The 20,192-nt window shown below is 40.8% G+C and overlaps 4 protein-coding genes across 6 annotated transcripts in view; 2 read left to right on the plus strand and 2 right to left on the minus strand.

Moving 5' to 3' along the window:
• The window catches only part of igsf21a (immunoglobin superfamily, member 21a), a 192,958-nt gene extending 185,412 nt beyond the window's left edge, over positions 1-7,546 (plus strand). For all 3 annotated transcript variants that reach the window (XM_085457377.1, XM_085457379.1, XM_085457380.1), the window contains 2 exons: positions 1,647-1,685; positions 6,729-7,546. In XM_085457377.1, coding sequence (XP_085313503.1) covers positions 1,647-1,685; positions 6,729-6,805 — 116 coding nt within the window. In that variant the 3' untranslated portion in view covers positions 6,806-7,546. The remainder of the gene's footprint in view (positions 1-1,646; positions 1,686-6,728) is intronic.
• Positions 7,547-8,410: 864 nt separating this feature from the next.
• Positions 8,411-13,606, plus strand: klhdc7a (kelch domain containing 7A). Its single transcript, XM_085457381.1, has one exon. It carries the CDS (start codon positions 10,369-10,371, stop codon positions 12,616-12,618), a length of 2,250 nt encoding a protein of 749 aa, XP_085313507.1. The 5' UTR covers positions 8,411-10,368; the 3' UTR covers positions 12,619-13,606.
• A 33-nt stretch (positions 13,607-13,639) lies between these two features.
• Positions 13,640-16,516, minus strand: cfap107 (cilia and flagella associated protein 107). Its single transcript, XM_085457382.1, has 4 exons — positions 16,216-16,516; positions 15,592-15,702; positions 15,048-15,222; positions 13,640-14,790 (listed from the first exon to the last, which is right to left on the minus strand). Exons 1-4 carry the CDS (start codon positions 16,324-16,326, stop codon positions 14,516-14,518), a joined length of 672 nt encoding a protein of 223 aa, XP_085313508.1. The 5' UTR covers positions 16,327-16,516; the 3' UTR covers positions 13,640-14,515.
• Positions 16,517-16,696: 180 nt separating this feature from the next.
• On the minus strand, positions 16,697-19,860 carry aadacl4 (arylacetamide deacetylase-like 4). Its single transcript, XM_085458094.1, has 5 exons — positions 19,603-19,860; positions 18,713-18,837; positions 18,096-18,321; positions 17,698-17,761; positions 16,697-17,593 (listed from the first exon to the last, which is right to left on the minus strand). The coding sequence occupies exons 1-5, from the start codon at positions 19,673-19,675 to the stop codon at positions 16,810-16,812; spliced, it is 1,272 nt and encodes a 423-aa protein (XP_085314220.1). The 5' UTR covers positions 19,676-19,860; the 3' UTR covers positions 16,697-16,809.
• Between the last annotated feature and the right edge of the window lie 332 nt (positions 19,861-20,192).

Raw genomic sequence — 20,192 nt, forward strand, 5'->3', positions numbered from 1 at the left:
TCTTTCTTGATGACTGTCTATAGTTTCTCTGTAGCAGCAACGCTGCCAAGCCTGCATGCATACCAGATGCAAAAAGATGCTGGGTCATCTTTGAGTGGAGCTACTGTGAAGCATTCATGTAACAGAGACCTGTATTTGGAAGTGCGATAACTATAGATAGATACAGCCACTCCTCTTACGCAGTCCTTGTGTAAAGAGAATTTTTGACACTTGTACTATACAGATGTCAAGTTAAGCAAGAAAAACTGGGAGATTTCTTTGGGAAGTTTAGAAATGTGTAGTATGCAGCTTGACACCATTTTTGTACTTGAGCAACTCTGAAACAAAGAACATGTTATCCTCATGTTATCCTCATTTCTTTCCATCTCTGCACCTGAAACACTCCTTTGAACAGGGTTTAAGTGTGTCACAAATGTACAAATTACTGGGCAGGTCTAATAAGAAGCCACTTTAAGGGAAAAGTGCCACTTTAGGCGGGCGTTACCTTGAGAAGCGTTTTGCTAGGAAGTGCACTAATGTCTATTTAACACCCTGATGCATCCTCAGGTGTCATGGGCTATGTGCCTAGTATGGCCCATCTGTCTGCCTTCTCCTTGTAGATTGCCTTCACTCACTCTAAGGGGAAGTAAATGGTGATTAAGTGACCTTGGCACCATCCCCCATGGCCTTGAGATGAGACACCTGCCGGGGTAGGGGGGATGAAGAGATAGAAGTACTTGGGGGCTCTGCTCACTTCACTAAATGTTCAGTATACATCATCAAGAATAATAGAGTATAATGATAGCTTGCTATAGAGACGCTCCGCCAATGACAAGCAGCGTTCACGTCTTGATGATGTACACTTCTAGCCACCCTCAGTGATAATATCCAGTCAGATTACTTTGAAGTGAGTCAGCAGAAATGAGAAACCCAGTAGGGACAAACACACAGGCAGACAACTGTACTTCACACACATGCAGAGATACGCAAATATGTATGCCTATGCAAATGTGCTGGGCAGGCAAACACAAGCGTGCATATGGAGAGTGCAGACACTAATTTCTCTGGGCATCTCAGAGGAGCTTCTATCTTAATATGGTTGCAATGGAACACGTAAAGTTTCATACTGTGCTTTATATGTGGCTTCCACCTGCTCATATACAACATCTAACATCCAAAAATAGCTCACAAAGTGGAATTAAAGGTTGTTGCCAATGCTCTGAAAACCCACTGCTCCCTTTTTTGCAATTACTTCATCCCTATGAGGTCTTTGAAACTACATGGTCAGAGAGGATTGTGCAGGGTAGACACCAGTGCTGCTTATTAAAGGTGCAGTAGGTTTCTCCAAACGTCTTTCTAAGACTGCCTTGCCACAGCTTTAGTTCACGGATCTCAGTGCTGCTAAAAATTTGTCTAGGTTGTTGTTTTGCAGTGCTGTGTGTTCCCAGGTCCATTTGCAGCCCCAGCCTTTCCGACTGGGGACCTGCCATTTAGCATGTGCTACAGGAACTTCATAGTTCAGTGTCACTAAAAGCTACAGCTTTTGTCAGATATTGCTGCTGAAGTTTTCCTTCTTTGTTTGCATATAATTCAGTTCTATACGTAAACTGTGTCTACATTAATGGTTGATTGTTTCCCTGATCTTTCTTTTTTTGTCCTTTCAACAGAAAATCCAAGCATGATGAAAAACACACAGAATCTAAACAGTAAGTATTTCAACCACAGAACTGACAAGCATTCAGTGTATGTGTTTTTCATAATAATGCATCTCATAATTCTGGCTGTATTGTTTGATCATCACATTTTCAGACATGCTGTATGTAATATGAGAACCAACTGTGACACTGCAGTCGGTTCAGTGAGAAAATGTGTGCAGAAACGTAGCACTGATCAAAGTACCAAATTCTTTAGCTGACTGCGGTTTCGACATTCAGCGTATTGACAGATGGATGTTTTTTGATTCTGCCCTGAATACTTTGCCCCAGATACACTGCATGAGAGTGATTCATTCAGGATTAATCTTTGCTGATGTTCAGTACCAGCAAGCAACAAACCCTTCCACTGACTAACCGTGCCTGTCACTTATGGCTAAGTGTGAGATTATCGGTGTTTCATATATGCATTGGTGCCTCATTTGCGGCTTCTGAGATTATCATATGTAAAGATGAGGGATTGTCAGGAGAAGCCGCAGGGCTGTGACAACAACCTTTCCATCTTTTCTGTTTTCTTGCCCCTCCCTCTCTCTTTTAGCTCTAATTTTTTTCTGTTTGTCTTTCAGTTCTATCTCCCTGGCTTTTGTACTCACTTTCTATCTCCCAGTGCCAGTTTCTCTTAGTGCTTCATCCATTTTTGGTAGCTCTTTTCCTTTTGTCACCACCTTATTTCCCTCTCTCTGCTTTTTCTATTTTCCCTCCTCCATCATATTTATTTTTCCTGTTTTTTTCTCTTGAGCCTAGCTCACAATCTCTGTTTTTGATGCAGATTTTCCATCACGTCGGCCTCATGTGGAGTGCAGATTATGCTGTAGTATAAGAAAACATTCAGAGCTGGTTAAAAGCCAGACTCTGGATTCTTGACTGGTGGGTTTCTGAATCATGACTCACCAAGACTCAAATAAGAACATAATCATATAGAGACAGAAATCAGGGTTTAGATACAGAAATAGGGATAACTCAGTTAAACATATGGAGACTCTTTCTAGTGTAATTTCCCCCCATGCTCCGAAAAGTGATGAAGTACAGCATGACACTATTTGTGGATTAGTTCACACAGGAGTGTATTTATTAGCTGTTGTAAATTGTAACTTCTCTTACTTTTAGATGCAAAAGGAATAAAGAACCTATGTTATGCCTTGCATATATATATATATATATATATATATATATATATATACATATATAATTATTTTTTGCAAGGATTTGATTTTGCTTAACTGGAAAACACATCTGAATGATATATTTGCCTGAAGTATAATCCTCAGTGCATGTGTGCACTGCCTATGTTTGTCCCAATAAACAGTGGGAACAGCTTCCCAAGCAGATGGCATGCAGAGCTGTCTTTAAGCTTAAAGTCAGGCAAAATTTGAACAGCCTTGTAGTCCAGCAGCACTTTACTATTTTTTTCCTGTTTCCTATAAACCTTTCTCCCACTATCCATTTTTTTTACTCTTCATTTTGCCATTTGTCCCCCCCCCTCCCCCCCGCCACCCCCGTCTTCCTCTCCTGTTCCCTTCCTATCTTAAGGATGCAAATCTAGGAATGCAAATGCTATGGTAAGCACAGGAGCAGGTGTGTCACAGCAAGGACAGAATCAGGTCAGCATGGACGCGCAGACATGCCTTGCATGCAAGTCAAATTGGTACAACATAGCCCCAAGAGGTCACTACACACGTGCCGCAGCTTAATGCCTGAATGCTGGACTCCTCATCTGGTGCAAGTAGGAAGCGCCACATCTGCCAGTCAGTCAAGTCTATCATAGACAAGAATACTAGTCTCTGAAACAAATTGTCAAGCTACATGATGTTGCAATGAACGGAATTTAATAGATGAGTGAATTTTGAATAAAAATGTGACATGTTTCCTGTCACATAAAACTCTACCAGTCAGTCAAGGGTGGTAGAAGCATCACAAGTTTGGAATTGTCGCCCTATGGTGCAAAATGCATCTGCTTTGCTGAGACACAGCTGTTTAACCATAAGGCAAGATTCAATACAAGTCATAGCTGACGGACTTTGCATTCACCGAGTCAAAAATAGCAATATTGCAAGAGCCGTGTGTAGTAATCACATAATATACATTTTCCAAAAACCTTTATTAGAACACAAGTCAGATCAGAAAGGATTCAGACTGGTGGGCATACAAACGGATGCGTCAAAGCCACTGTCAGAAATGTCGAGCCGATTTGTAAAGCCAGCTAACTTAACTTAAACCTTCTCTGGAGTCAAAGTATTCGTGTGAAAAGAAAGCATTATGATTCCAGCTGACATTTTAGAGCCAGTATATCTGAGTTAAAGTCATCCTTCTTTTTTTTAAAAACATGTTGCCACAGAAATCAGTCCCAGTTGTCTAAAAAAAATCAGGTTGGCAGAAATGCATTGAGGTCTGAGCCAAAAACTGAAGGTAAACAGATGGCTGGGTGACTTGCATCCATGACTGTAGACTGGAATAGAACCTCAGATGATGATCTTATGGTTGGGTGAGCTCATTACCAAATGAGATGAGGTATTTATTGAAAAGATCCAGTTGTTATTGTCTGATGTTATGTGACTTTCATAAATAAAGTGGAATTTAATGTATGTAAAATGTCAGATGGCACTCTAGAGTTCTCCTGAAATTAACCTTCAGAAGTGATTTATCATGGAATCCTGATTAATTTGTGAAACTCTTTTTGATTTAACTCTTACTAATTAACATTTGTCAGTGGGTGGAGCGGGTGGATCCTTCAGAATCGCTTGCTGTGTTATCTAACAGGCCTAACCAGATTAAATTTTGAACCTCAATCTTACCGCACACAGTGTGGTCATCCTCTCATAGTGAGAGTGATTGTAGCCACAGTCTTGGCACTACTGGGACAAATTGCCGGTTATATCAGCAAAGACACACCCACGGTCGTTCACAACTTTCCTCCCTCAGCAGCCACAAGGGAGGTTCAGAAAGCTTTAGCTGCACAAAGCAAGTTTCTTTCATGACTTCTCTTCTGTAATGTAGTACAATGCTGTTAAATGAAAAGCGCAAACACTGTAAATAGAAGTATTGTTCACCATATCCAGGCATTTAATTTTTCAAGAATGAGAAATAAAGACCAATGTTTATATTCAGCTTAACTGTTAGCGAGTTCAAACAGGGATTTTTGGATTTTATGTCATTGCTGTATCATATAATTTAGCACTTCAAAAGCAGGGGAAAACAGGGATTTACTATTACTCAGCTGCAATAGGAAATCATTTAACCCTCTTAAGCAGCAAGAAGTTGGAGTAATGTGTCAAAATCTAATGAATACATGTGTCAAATAAAGTTTTTAACAGTTAAAGAAGGACTAATACATTAATCTATATTTCTACGAATCTTGAAACATAATGTTGACTTTGCTAATAGTGCTAAATATAAATTGAAATTTCTCTTTAAAGATCCGATAGCAGGCAGCTTTTAATAGGATCCCTCGACTTTAGATCTCCAATAAGTGTTTCTGTGTAGTTTCTCACAGGCTTCCGGTACCTCTCTTTTTTGACTGCTAGTCCATTCTTCCTGTGCTTTTGTTAAATCCCAAACTAGTGATTTTCAAGATGATTCATATCCGGGGACTGAGATGACCACCAGGCATGTGCCTGGGCTAAATCGCCTGGTATTTCACCAAATCCGTAATGTCAGTCACAGTCGATTTTTCCCTTTTCTGCAACAGCTAAAGGCAACCACATCCATGCGTGCTTGTCTTGTTGGTGATGTCTTCTTGTCTGGGCCTTTCATGTCTTTAACTAATACACTTTGGTGAAATAACTGTTACCCTTTAAAACAATAACTCAGGTTGCCAAGTTGATTACACAGCTGGAGCACGTGCTGAGACAAGATTTTGGTACATCTTTATCACAGCTGAAGCAAATTCAGGTGCTGTTATAGCATTTTAGTTCCCAATAGTTTAATTATATCCTGACATGTGGTAAGTTTAATAGTAAGTTATTTAAAAACAACAGTTTTATGAAATAATTGAATCATTCTCATCTACATTTCTATATTTCACTCTGAATTAAACACACAGTTACGAAAATTAATGAATGGATGTATTTCAAAAATGTCATCCACCTACATAAGATGTTAAACATTTTAAACATGTTATTTTGATTACATCTCTCGACTCAAATGTGATTTATAAAAATTTATAAACATCTTTGGAAGGTTTAATAGATAAACCCTTAACAGCTCAGCAGGGCTAAATAATTTTGATTGCAGCTGTACCTCAAGTGATTTCAAGCCCCTGAGTTGAGACATTTAGAGAAGAAATGTTTTTTCTGATGAAGCAAAGTCTCAGTCTATAAGCAACAATCAGGTTAAAATAGTTTATGTGTGTGCCATAAACAATTTTATAAGCTACAGCAGCATGGCCACTATTGTTTTCACCTTGTAAGTCTGTCTAACTGTCTGTGTGTCATGGCAAAATGTGGTCCTGGGGATGCCTACTATAGGTGGAACTGTCAAATAAGTGGTTTGAAGTACTTTCAGATGGGTATGTGGACAGCCGTGCAAGATACAGTCCCAAAATTTTACAGGTGTATAGTTGGGATCGGTTGTGAAGATTGGTGTCATGTCACCCGTGAGTACTGGGTAAAGGGCACCTGGAGTAGGCCTTGAGCCGCTTTAAGCTCTGATAACACAGTCTTTTGCATTCTTAATGTATTTGTAAGTCTCATAGGTGTCTTTATCTGGTTTATAAACATAAAAATATTTTCCACAATAGGCCTGGTGGGAGAACTCACTGGCAGCTGTTATGATCCCATCACAATATGGTCTTGTTTATTTAATTGTTTTCAGTTGAGTGAAAACATAGAACAGTTCAATGCCCTTAAAAATCCCTTCTTGATGAAATTCCTATTTTACTGTAAATAACATATTTAGCCACTTCAAGCACGAGTATAATTCAGAAGAATTGCTCAGTGGGATGAACAATTGCTTTGTGTTTTTAAATTTATTATTAATGCACTACAATACATCAAAACGATGAATGAAACGGTCTGATTGTCGTTTTCTTTGGTTTTGTAGATGAAGCCCCCCGCATGGATATGCTCGGATTAACGTGGATGGCACTTGTCCTCACAGTGACAGTGGAACTGACGTGAAACCTCTCATCCAAGACGTTCTCGCTCACACATACTTGCCCTTCTTATGTAACATCAACACATGCACACAGTAACACACACACACACACACACAATCACACAAAACTTAATTCCCACAGTCCCACAAGCCTTCTCCAGTCATCAACAGACCCTGCATACGTCAGTCGATCAGGAAACAGTGCCACCACACGATGGCTCTACACTGTTTTTGTAACAAAAATAATAACCAAGATAATGATATGAAAAGAACAACATGATGAACATGACGGTAACCACCTCCTATATAGCCCCGCCCAGTTACACCTTTTTTTCGTTTCTTGTCCCACGTCTGCCTGTTGACCAATAAAATCAGTTGATTTGAAATGGAAAAGAAAAAAAGCATTTGGATTTTATTTTATTGACTCACAATATTATTGGTACTGAAATTGGTACTGAGATATGAAAAATGGAACTGATTTTAGACTGCGACACCACATCAACCACACCTGCTACATATCCTGGGATGTACCTGACTGAGAGCAAGCTGATAAACCATGGGAGAATAAATACAGATGCTCGAAGTGGAGACGCTTTTTTATTAATATACAAATTTCTTTTTTTCTTTTCTTTTGTTTTCTTTCTGATGGCTCAGAATGTACGAGAGGATTTAAATGCAGAAACTAGAAAAAAAATCTCATTTTGAGTGTATTTTGTGTACATCAGTGTAAATACTGAAAAATAATTAAAAGAGGTTATATGGGTTATGGTGAGGGATGGTTGCTGAAATAATTGGAGTTTACACTCCTCCACCCTTGTTTGTACTTCATTCAACTCTGTTTTCAGAGATAATTCTTGGCTGAAAAGGATGGAAACATTAACAGCCTTTTTGTTTCTCATTTTGGCTTTTTATATCTATATGGCAGGTCTCCAAGGACAGAGTAAAAAGTATCTAACATATGTCTGCTGTTTTGGGGTTGTGGTGCATGTGACGTTTGAAGATTCTTTCTCCTTTTGGTGTGTTGCAAATGACAGCACTGCAACTCATTGTCACTGGCCTGTAATCCAGTTATTTACTTGTGACATGCTATCTTAAGTGACCTACATTGTGTACAATACGTAACTCTTACCCAGACATTTACAGTACTAGTAGGATCATTTTAGCCGCCATCCCAGGGAGGAGTTCACCTGAGGCAGCTTGTGTAAACAGGGTTGTTGCATTTGTTTCATTTCACCTCTATTAAAATGGAGAGATGACAAAACTCAAAAGCCTTGACTTTGCTTAAAACAGTGTTTCACAAATTATTTTTATTGTCCTGCCTTTTAATGCTGTGTACAGGCGATATGCAGCATTATTACTCATACCGAAGACACATGCTAATCAAGGTGGTTGAAAGAACTGTTGAAATTATTTAAATAAAATCCCACCATAATGTATAAGAACGTGTGCTGATCGACTCTGTGGAGAAAAAGACGTCTTTTTGATTTTTTCTAATGATATGGACCTCAACGTGGTTTTAGAAGGAGATTCTGACATTGCCATTAACTCTTCTGGCCTTTCAGTGAAAGATAGCTTAATGCAATGTAATCCTGCATTTTTTGGACTTGCAAATTGCAATTTAAGCTATTCTAAGGACCCAACATGTATTAAGGGATTAAGGTTTAAACCAGGTGGGAGGTAAGAGGAGAGATTTTGAAGCTTAGGTGAACCGAAAGGATAGACCTATCTGTTTGGTATATCAGCTCACCTTGCCAAAGTACTATCCATATTGCATACTGCATACGGGAGATGAGAGCTGCAGAGCACAAACATTATTAACAAACAGTCATATGTGCTTTGAATGACATTTTATCTGGCAAGGGAAGCAAAGGGCACAAATCCTTGTCCACCCACTGTATAGTATTCTAACTCGGCTATCATTGTAATTTTTATTCAAGAGGCACTTCTGTGCTTTTTGCTTTCACTCACTCATTTTACATTCAAGTGAGAAAAAAGGGTCCATTTCTGAATACAATACAATGTGCCAATTGGCTTTATATAATTTAATCATCATGCCAGAAGAAGTCTGTCCTAAATAGTTTGTGGATAAGGCTGTGTTACTGTTGTCCACATCTTACCAGTAGCTATGAGTACTAAATTCATAACCATATTATCGTGGACCAGAAATATGCAATAGATAAGAAAAAAGAGCCTTTAAATGCACTGCTTTGTCACATTTTCTTTAATCCAAAAGAAAAACATTGTGCATAAGCAAGAATCTATTAAAAAAAAAGGTTTTAGTTTCACTTACTATGCTTTCTTTATTTTCAGTCACATGTTGTCGTTCTATAAGAAAGAAGTGAAAGCACATGACTACAATGCACATGATAATCGTCTTCTGAATGCTCCACCTGAAGCTAGAAGCAGTGGTGAGGATAAGAGGTTGCACAGAGCATTTGTGAATTATTCAGGAGGCAAATGTGCTTGCAGAGTCCAGTTTCCTTTTTGTTGTCTGCAGGCTGTCCTCTCAGATGACCAAACATTGCCAGTGTGGGCTCGGAAATCTGACGCACCCTCTGTACGAGTCCTCACGTGATGCCTCTTTACAATGCTTCTAAACACGCTGTTAAGATGAATACTATTTTGTTGTTGACCACAGCCTCGCTGCTGTGTTATCAACAATACAAATGGCAGCTTGGCAGCAGCAACTGAGCAACAAATCTCCCATGAGGCAGAAATACATGTTTGAATCTAGTATAGTGTAGAGAAATAAATGACACTCCCAAAGTTATGTGTACAAAGACTTCCCATTTTATTTGCATTACACATGCTTTTATTGTTCAGATGGTGCTCTGTACACTTTATTGTGTTTATAATAGCATGTGACTGCCATTTAAGTCTCTGATACTAATCTTCAGATCATCTTAACAGAGACTAACTTAAGCATCTGCGCTGGCAGGGAAAGGACCTTTAATATGGAGCATGGCTGTGCAAACAGATGTATCCTGGTTAATAAGTATTTGATAAATGTCAGGTATCATTACTCCCCGCCCTTTATTCAAACCATGATTTCCTTCTGGAGAGCTAGAAGTATGTTTAAGCAAGTGAAGAAGAGTTATCTCTCATAATATTTTGGGGAATTGTTTTAGAAATGTACATAATACATTCTATGCATGAAAACAGCAAGATGCTGAAACTGAAACGTAACCCTGCAAAGTAAGGCTTTGTATTGCGGTAACTTTAACTCTTCCATTACACAACATAACATTTGAATAGTTGTGGGAAAAGGCTTTGTTGAGTCAACAAATTGCATAACCAAATATTGATCTATGGCGTATTTACATATTCCGTGTATGGATACTGAAGCTGCATGTGACTTGCCACAGGTGGTGCATGAAAGGGCCCCGCCTCTGCAGAGCCAGTGATGCAAATTGTGCCTCAAGAGCTATCATTTTACACTTGATCCTTTGGGCACGGAGGCACAGTCATCAGATCACAGCAGCTCTCTTACAATGACAACCAGACAGTTACTATCAGCTGAGATGCACTGACAATAACGCTCAATAGGATCAGCCAACCAACTATTGCCACCAACATTGCTACAGCTATGCCCATTGCGGAGCTTTTGGGAGTCCAGTTTGACATGCAGCTGCTGTGGAAACTTAGTGTCTCTGCGGCTGCAGTGCTGCTGGTTTCTTGGGGCTACAGGTTCTACAGCTCCAGGCATCGAAGAAGAATCCAGCTCTATGTCAAAGACAAAGAGCCAGGAAATGCAACCTGCCAAAACTGCGAGACAACACTTCAACATCAAAGCTCAACAAAACATGAGACAGATGATGCGGGCCAGCAATCCAGATCGTTGCTAGCAGATTCAGATGACCTGACACATCAGGTTAAAACAAGTGAGGATGTGTTTGCAACAAACGATGACCACGATACCAGCATGGATGAAGAGATAATCACTTATGAGAAGCAGGGACAGGTTGCCACCAGTAATGTTATGTTTGGATCTGCTCTGAAACTCCCTGATCCAACAGAGAGTGGGATGGTCAGTACAACGGGGCGGCGCTCCCCTTGCATTTTGCAGAAGCTGGAGAGAAGTGTGGGTGTGGGCCGAGAGTTAAGACAGGACCTGGAGAGTAAAGGGTCCTACTCCAGCTTCCTCTCCAAGGCAGAGGTTAAAGTGGAAGATGCAAACATAGTGCTAGAAGGGACAGGAGACCAGGTTGTGCGTGGAAAGATATATGATTACTATGTTGAGTCATCTTCTCACTCTATTACAGATATTAATACGGTACTTTCTCAGTATGAGAGGGACTTTGAATCAAAGCCAGGGGAGTTTGGAAGCCATGGCAGCAGTTTCAGAGAGTCTCCATCGTCTTTAAACCCCATCACTATTCGTGATCTGGTTTCACCACAAAGCACTGTTAAAGATGCTTCCTCGCCAGGGTGCCTCAAGCTGAGAAAACCCCCAAGGCCTGTACTCTTACGCAAAGAGAGCTATCTGTCTGCAGCACAGGAGTCTGAGCTTTCGATCCCCTTTCTAACTTCAAGAGCCTCAACTCCAGTGACCCACTCTCGGGCTATAGCTGGCGATGAATCTCTCTCTGTTCACCCAATTATCAGTCCTGCTACTGACAGCAAAATCCTTAATGTGAAGGAGGGGATAGATAGAGAGACTGCAGAAGGGGCTCCATTTTTAGACTTTCAAGCAAAAATTCTTGATGACACAGATTTAGAAGTCTTAAAGAGTAAGCTTGATCTGGGTAATTGTTTGGAGACACTGTGCCTTGCTAAGAAACATGGCCAGACATCTTTGCAGAAAGCAGCCCTGGGGGTCATGTCTGATAACTACCTCCATGTGCTCAGGGATCCCAGCCTTTATGGGCGGCTAATGGCTGGTGAGCGGGAACAAATCCAGAGGCAAAGAATGAGGGGGAAGAGGTTTGTCATGGTTGCAGACATGGATCCTCAAGATTGGGTCAGCAACACTGAAGGGCGCAGAGCAACATCAGAGCAGAGGAGGACATCAAGCGCAGTGTACTATTATGATGACTACAAAGACACTTGGCATACACTCTGCCTAATCCCACAGGAGGTCATCTCTAAAGCCTGTGCTATGTGCACAATGGATAACTACTTATTCGTGGCAGTGGGCTGCCAAGGCACTGACAGAGAAATGACACCCTCAAAGCGAGTGTTCTGCTACAATCCTTTGACATCCATTTGGAAAGAGATCAGTCCTATGAATGAAGCCAGGCCCCGCTGCAAACTGGCAGCACTGGAGGGCTACATTTATGCAATTGGAGGAGAGTGCCTCTCCACAGTGGAGCGCTACGACCCACGATTGGACAGATGGACATTTGTGGCTCCTCTGCCTAATGATACATTCGCTGTGGCACACCATGTGACAGTGTGCGATGGAGAGCTTTTTGTTTCTGGAGGAACTCTTAAATACATGCTACTACGCTACAACCCCAAAACTGACACCTGGAGGCCAAGTCTCATAGTAGGCAGCAAATACAAGACTGTAGATATTGTGGCTGTGGGAAGATTTTTGTATCGGTTTGATGTCAACCCAGTCCTGGGTGTCAGTGTGTACCGCTACCATACGGTGGCCCGACTGTGGTATGAGTGCAGCTCCAAACGGATTCTGCATTGCCCTGCGTTTCAGTGTGTCGCGATGAATGACACAATATATTGTGTCAGTCGCCACTTCACCATGAAGTTCGAGGCTGATGAGATCTCTCCTGCTTTCATAGATGAGGATTTGAGCATACTCTCTGCAGCCAAGGGCACACTTTTCCCCTTTATTCTTTCACTACCTGATAAGAAGCCTCAGCAGACTAGTGTGTAATGAGGATTCAATTTTCCATTGATGGTAAGATTAGATTGTGATTGAGTATCCTTACAAGAGCATGCTTTACATCAAGTTTATTGTTGCCTGGGTGAGTTTTGCTTCGGTCAGGTTTATGTTCAACTCAGCCCAGCCCCAAATTTCATTGCAAAATTGCAACCACTTTTCTATCATTTTTGAAGTGTTATAAAGATTCCCTTTCCACAAAGCAAGAAAGCATCTGTTTCTAAAAGTACTTTCTTTTTATTGGATTGCGTATTACAGAAAGAATTGTGTTTTCCTCATGTCTCATTCTTGGCAATAGATGTAAATTATAAGACTCTTAATGGTAGTCAAACTACTGTTTACCTAGATTTACACAGGATGTGCTGCCATTGAAACTGTTTGCTACTTTGATTTGCAACTTCTTCTTGCTATTATGTTAGTTTTATATCATCCCAGATGCTTAATCTCTTTAATCCAAAGATAATTCATAAAAAAGCATCAGAGTAAACGAAATCATTCAGCGCTAACTGAACAAGAATTTAACAATATAATTTTAATCTATTACTGTGTCCCCTTGTGTAGGGCACAAATATATGTTACACAGTGGCCTGAATACAACGTCATTACTTACAGTTGCTCTTTAGATATGACATGATGTAAATGGGTATGCCATGCAATATAAATAGGTAAGCTTCGAAAGCATTTGTCACTGCACTGAAACACTCAGACTTGTAGTTATTTCTGTCATTTCAGTCACCTTCTATGGTGGCAAGAAAGATGTGTATTTGTTTTCAATGTGAATAAGATTAAGAACATCCTCAGCTCATTGTACCAAATGATATCTTCACTTTGTTATCTATTGTTTTATAAACATCAGAGGAATTTAGAAATTTGTCATTCAGTGAATATTAATCCACACTTAGTGACTAATTCTATTAAGATGTCTATTCTGCTGTTTGTGTGACTTGTAAAAAGTAATAGAATAATACAAGCTCAATCTAAATATGTGTGGTTTATTTTACTGTGTTGATTACATTAACAACTGAATATGCATAAGAATGATGCAAATATTAAATCCCTCATTATTTCTTCATGTACAATTAAGTTCCTCACCATACAGACTGTAAAGGCAAGGACTTAAAAGACAGCGAGAGTGACGTGTTGCTATAGCACCATCGTGTGGCTCAGAGGCAAATACAGCCGTTCTTTGGTAAGACGTGTTGTGTTGAAGATTTCTCATAACCCAAGGGTGTCATGTGACACACGGGCATCAGCAGCACAGTAGAGAGACTAACTAGCTAACAGTGGGTGAAACAGAGCTACACTGGAAGGCAGCAGGCAAGTGGGAAAAAGGGAGGCAGACGCAGATGGTGGACCATCAAACATAAGCATCTTTGATTCTTCCTAATTAAACACTTTGATTCTCTGTAATTAAACACCTAATGGAATGGGAGTTAGACACATCCCTTCAGACATTGCCTTGGATGACTCATTGCTTCTGTTTTACCTAAATACCCAGGTCAGTTCTGGCATCAACAGTATTTTTATTTATTTATTTCTCCCGCAGAGTATCTAGAGTAATACTAACAGCCCATTTCCAGTTTCACATACACTCTGCGCAGAGAAAGAACTTGCATGTAATTATGCTCTGAAAGGGTGGAGATAATTTATAGTCCCATCCCTTTCTCCCTCCCACACATTTAAATGCTAAAGCAACTCACCAGCGTAAATCTACAGTAGTCCTCACAAGGTAATGAGAATTGTCTTTAATTTTTTAAAATCCATTTGATTTCCCCAAATGGTCTGTTGAGTTAGGGTTTTACTTGTTGCCAACTACGGAAAAAGGGAATTCACAAACACAGCTTCTAAATTAACCAGTATTGGAGGCAGTTTCATAGCTACAATACTGAAATTAAGCCTGTTGTGATGGTGGACATAGGCTGAAATAATGATCCGGGACTTGTAGGATCAAGTGCTGTCTCAGATCCAGATCCTTGTTGTTACGATTGGCTTCATAGAGGTGGCTGGAGAGCATGTGTGAAGCCTTGGCAAAGCGGCTCTGGCAGAAGGCACTAAGTGGTTGCCTCTGGTATGCTGACCTGTACTCAGTCAGAGATGGAAGGTGTGACTGCTGTATTTCAAAATGGTGATTTGTGGTCTGCAGCGGGCCAAAGTTGTTTGGAAGTGCTGTAAAAGAAGAGCACATTAACTGCCATGTTACTGCAGCCATTAATTACATCGGTGGCTGATTTGGAACTATAAAAAGGCATCTGGACCCACCCCAGATTAATTGTTCATGAGCTCAACTGCTGATGTATTTTGTTCATACAAGATTTAATGCACTTATGTTTGCACTGCACTCATACTCCTTGTAATGGCTTAATGTACAAAGTCATTTCCCATGTATAATCTCTGCCTTCTGGCAGTGTTGGCATGGAACTTACCAGAAGTCAGCTGGTCAGACCTCTCGGGCTTTTGTGTCAAGTTGTCTGCATGTCTGTGTTGCAGAGTGGGCAAAGCATTGATGAGGTTACGCCCGTAGCTTTCCGCATACTGTGTGACCAGATAATGTGAGGATGGCGGGTCATGGTGCCCAAAAATCATCTTAGATGGAAGCCCCTGGATAACAATATAGAGAGATCTTAACGTAGCCTTCACACAGTGGCCTTCTCTGGATTAAGATATAGAGGGCATGACCTGTTCTTTTTCAATAATCTTCAAGAGGCTCACCATGTGACAGCGGCAAATTGCTCCAACTAACCCTATAGTATGTCCCCAGTAGGATTGATGATTTTACACATTTTTCATTGCTGCTGAGTCTGAACAGAAACTTGCTTTCATAAAGAGTTTTATCACAGGCCTTTATCTTGGCCATCAGTATTATGCAGAAGTGTTCACACTCTAGCGGGGAAAAAAAACCCTGACTTGCAGGCTTTTGACAGGCATTCAATTGGTGATAATACCATGAATGAGCAGTTAAAGGCTGACCTCAGCTCTCAGCAGGGCAGATCTTCTCTCAGAGATGTCTGGCTTGAAATCCCTGTGGGGTCGGTAGTCTACAGAACTGGTGCTGTAGGCTATCTTTGGCTTGCGAGTGAACTGTGTCGGAGAGAATAAACAGACATCACAAAGTGGACTGAGCAAGGGGGATATACAGGGACTTGAGCAATGATCCCAGCATAAGGATCAGCAGAGCTCACATTTCACAATTGACCTGCTGTACAGTATTCCTTAAGTCATTTCTCCTCACAAATCCTGAACCAGCAGCCTATGGCCAAAACTCACATCAATGCAATTAGTCTCCAGCTCTCGCCCACCAGGAGGCTGTGCTGATGTAGCTGAACTGAGGCCGCCTAATCACTTTGTTATAGATCTGACTACCAACTCAGGTTCTAAAAAAATGTTGGCGGGCTGCCATTAATGTAGTATTATGTTTTAGACACAGCATGAAAAGACATAGAAAGTCTGTGTTCTCAGGCTGAGGTGAAATTGTATGTTTAGATTGGAAAAACATGTTTTTCATACTGTGATATAGAGTTGGAAAGCCTGAATCGAAATGCTGCATTATCACACTGTAGAGTAAAGCATGTCGTAAACAGACAATATGCCTACCTGAAGTCTTTCTTCAGCCCAGTTGCCTAACAACACTTTGTTTGCATACTTCTGCTCTATTCTCCATCCGGTTTGGGCCCATTTATCCTGTGCATTGGCTTTCTGGTTCATACTTTGCCCAGTATCAAACACACCTGGGAAATCTAAAGCCCTGCTGGAGCTAGTTTAACTAGTCAAATGGATAGCATGTAGGTGTATTCACCTGACTACATAATCGCTTCAGCAGTGGAGGGGAAAAAGAGCTCTGTTGCCATGGGTACAGCAAACACTGTGGGTAAAGCAAGCAGAGTGTCCTGGAAGCAAATAGAAGATGTCTTACATCTTTGTTAAAAGGAAATACATTTCCTAAAGTTAAGGAATGGCATTTACCTTTTAGTTGCCTGCTCTGTATTGTTAAAAAGGTGCCAGAATATTGTATGCAGACTTGGTTTCCTTGGGCTACTTTTCATTTTTGGAATGGAATGAATTTGGAGGGGGGGGCTTCTGTGAACAGTATAATGGTAATGACAAACACTGGAGGCACATTTGTTTATTCAAATGTAAGACAAGATGGGAAGTAGAATAAAGTTTATTGCAGGATCTTATTTATTACCCTCACAGTGTTTTTATATAGTGAACAGCACCATCCACAACTTGCACTGCAGAGGGAAATGTGAGCCAGCCCTGGTTAAAAAAGTTAATCATGCCATGAAAGCCATCTAGCACATGCTGCCAGGTGACATCCTTTCCCAGGTCCAGAAGTCGCTTCCTGTAAAGAATCCCATCATCCCTCAGGACATCATATTCACAGGTAAGGATGAAGGTTCGCGGGGTTTTCTGAATGAGAGCATCGTCTGCCAGTAAAGGGGAAACCTCAGGTTCCAAACCCTCTTTAATTGCGTGATACACCTCCCCATCATATTCTGGGCTTGGGTGCTTATAGAAACCACGTGTGAGGCACTCAGGAGGTAAGTTGGAAGGGGATAACCATAGTTCGTAGCGTGGCCTGAGCTCAGTGGGGACATGGTTACCTTCCAGCACTTCTTGGCACAGAGAAACATCTCCATTGAGATATTGCAGGAAGTAGAATGCCATCCGGCCACGAAACAATATGGGCACAGCATGATTTTGCTGGTAGGAAGGCAAGTTGAAATCTGCCATCTGCAGGGCTGGGTAAATGAGGACCTGAGCGCAAGGGAATGGCAGATGTCGGTCCTCACTGCACGCCAGCCTTTGGCACAGTGCTGCTGCCAGGTTAGCCCCAGTGCTGTCCCCTCCAACTGCCACTCTGTGAGAGTCCACCCCGAACTCTGTCTCAGCCACAGACAGGAAGTGACACGTTGCTTTCTCACAATCATCCAGCTGGGCAGGATACCTGTGCTCAGGGGCTAATCGGTATCTAAGAGGGGTGAAAGGAAAAGGAGCAGTATGTTAAGTTGTAGCTACATGGTGGTTAAAATAGATTTACTATTTGTATGTGGAGTGGGGAAAAAGTGTAAATACCCAACAGATATCACAGTGGTGTCGGATTCAATGGCAATATGCCGACACACTTCATCAACAGAATCTGTTCAGGATTAGTAGGATAGAGTTATTAAAAGATTTTCGTCGCAGAAAAGAAGCCATAAATAGCCACAAACAGAAGGTGACACGTCTTTGTCCTTTCTGCACCTGTGCTGAAAAATATTACACTTGGGTGCAATTTTGTAGTATTTTGGAATTTTGAAACTTTCTTATGCTGCATACCGCTCAAATGAAAATAGTTTTTACTTATAGTTCAAGCTGCTTAAAATTCAGTTCCACTGTCATAAAATTACTGACTGTAAATGTGAGGAAGTCAGGTTTTACTTGTATTTGAGCATTTTTATTTTAGTTAAGCAAGTGACTGTAACATCATATACCTATACTTCCCAATATCCATCCGCCTCCATGGAAATACATTAGACCTCTCCTCAAGCCGTCACACACAGAGGTAGGTTCATATACTCGCACTGGCACCTCTGAGAATGTCATGTCCTTCACTCGCAGACCAGCGGGAACTTGTTTCAGGTGAGAGAGAAAACAGGCCACGAACCATCGGGTAAAGCTAACCTGATGACAAATGCCCAGCCGATGTAGGATCCGAGCCTGGCAGGAGAGAAACAAAAGACTTACAACAAATAGGAGACAAAAATATATACAACCCTGATAGATAAAGTCAAAGTGAAGGTTATTTGGTTGAAAAAAAAACCCCCATTCATGACAACATCAAAGAAGCGGAACACATGACTTTGTCTTTGCACCTTTGTTGGTTATGATTTCTTATCTAAAATTTCTCTGATGTAAGCTTTATCAGGTGTTGGAGGACGAAGGAAGGATATCCACATATGACCTAAAAGAGTACATTTTATTCTCCACAAGAGGCGTTTAACCTAAAGGATAAGTTGAATATTTTAAAAAGTTAACAAAAACAGATATGATTCCATACAGGCAACATACAAAACTAAGCACTAACACTTTTGCAGATACTGATACTCACCACGACTGCAATACCAACAAACAATCCATGAACCATGCGCAGTTTCCCTCTATTTGCAACCCCACAAGGAACATCTGAATTCATCAGCTCAGCGTACACAAGTCCAATTACCAGAAGAAGGAAGGCTGCAACAAGAGCAGCGAAGCCAATTATTAAAATTGCCGAGCCGATGTCCATGGTGTTGCTGGTCTGCTCTGCTGAAGGTAAGTCATTAGGAGTAAATGTTTTATGTACCTGCTTTCAGCCTCTTTTCACCCCTCCCACAACCGCCTGCAATGCATTCTGACCTTGCTCTCACTTAACATTTTTAGCTGCCTGCTGCCCAGGAAAATAATTATATCCTTCAACATATTTTATGACTGTGTAGTCAAACGAATTACATGTTTCCCAAGGAAACCATATTGTTCCTCTATGGATATTGCAAAAAATATTTTATGTTAATAGAGCAGCTTTTTAATTACTTTCATTTCCATATTTCCCATTAAAATACCTTCCAACACCTACTAACATTTTCACATTTTTCTGTGGTTCTAATGTGTGTGTGTGGGTGGGTGTGTGTGTGGGTGTGTGTGTGCATGTGTTTTCAGGTTTATTTGAACATATTGACTCCTACATGAGCTCTGTTGCTCATGCCTGTGCGTGGCAATGAGAAGCAAATTTATTGTCTAGCGTCTAAGGGAAGAAAATACTCAAAGATGCATGAAGGCTGACTGAAAAGACCCTTATCTGAACTTTCACTGTTGATCTGTAGATGGCAGTGATAGCATGAGTATAAATAAACAGGATACTCTGAAAAACAGTCTGTTTACACTGTGGCATTCTGTGGGCAGCTTAAACATATTTGCCAGTGACTGCAATGTGTACTATGATGTTTTAGCAAATTCACTGACCTGTATTCGACATCTCTTCAGTGGAATATGCTTTGGCATAAGCTCCAGTGGGCTCTCGACTTTGAATCTGCATTTTGTAAACCTCAGAAATTTGCAAAATAAAGACAGCATCTGGAGTCGTGTTGTCTTGGAGTTTTTAGCAGCCCCCGAGAGCCTCTCTGTCTTCCCTAAGTAACTGAGCCTTGCACAAAGCAACCATTGTGAGGCTAAACCCATCCCAGTTGCTGAAAAAGTCTTGTATTCAGCATTGCCCAGTAAAAAATCACAGTGCCAGGGCCAAACATCACAGACTGGAATCTTGTCTGAGGCTCGTGAATTCACAAGATTTGTTTAGGAGGTATTCATGCGGTTTTATTGTTGTCATCCTTCCAAGCTTCTGAGACCGGGCTGACCTATTTCCCAAACTGCATTGTCACATGCAGAAAAAATATAGCGTGCTTCAAAAATACTGTTACCACAACAGACTGGGTTCAAACAACTAGTGGCGCTTTATACCAACAGTTGGAAACCATTACAAATGTACAAACACACTGTCCAATCAAATAACATGTTCACTTTTTTTTTAAATAAACCTAGCACATTAAAGTGGA

Source organism: Copadichromis virginalis, linkage group LG5 (assembly GCF_057382275.1).
Source record: "Copadichromis virginalis isolate Kocher_CV1m ecotype Utaka linkage group LG5, C_Virginalis_male_GT1.1, whole genome shotgun sequence".
Lineage (NCBI taxonomy): Eukaryota > Metazoa > Chordata > Actinopteri > Cichliformes > Cichlidae > Copadichromis > Copadichromis virginalis.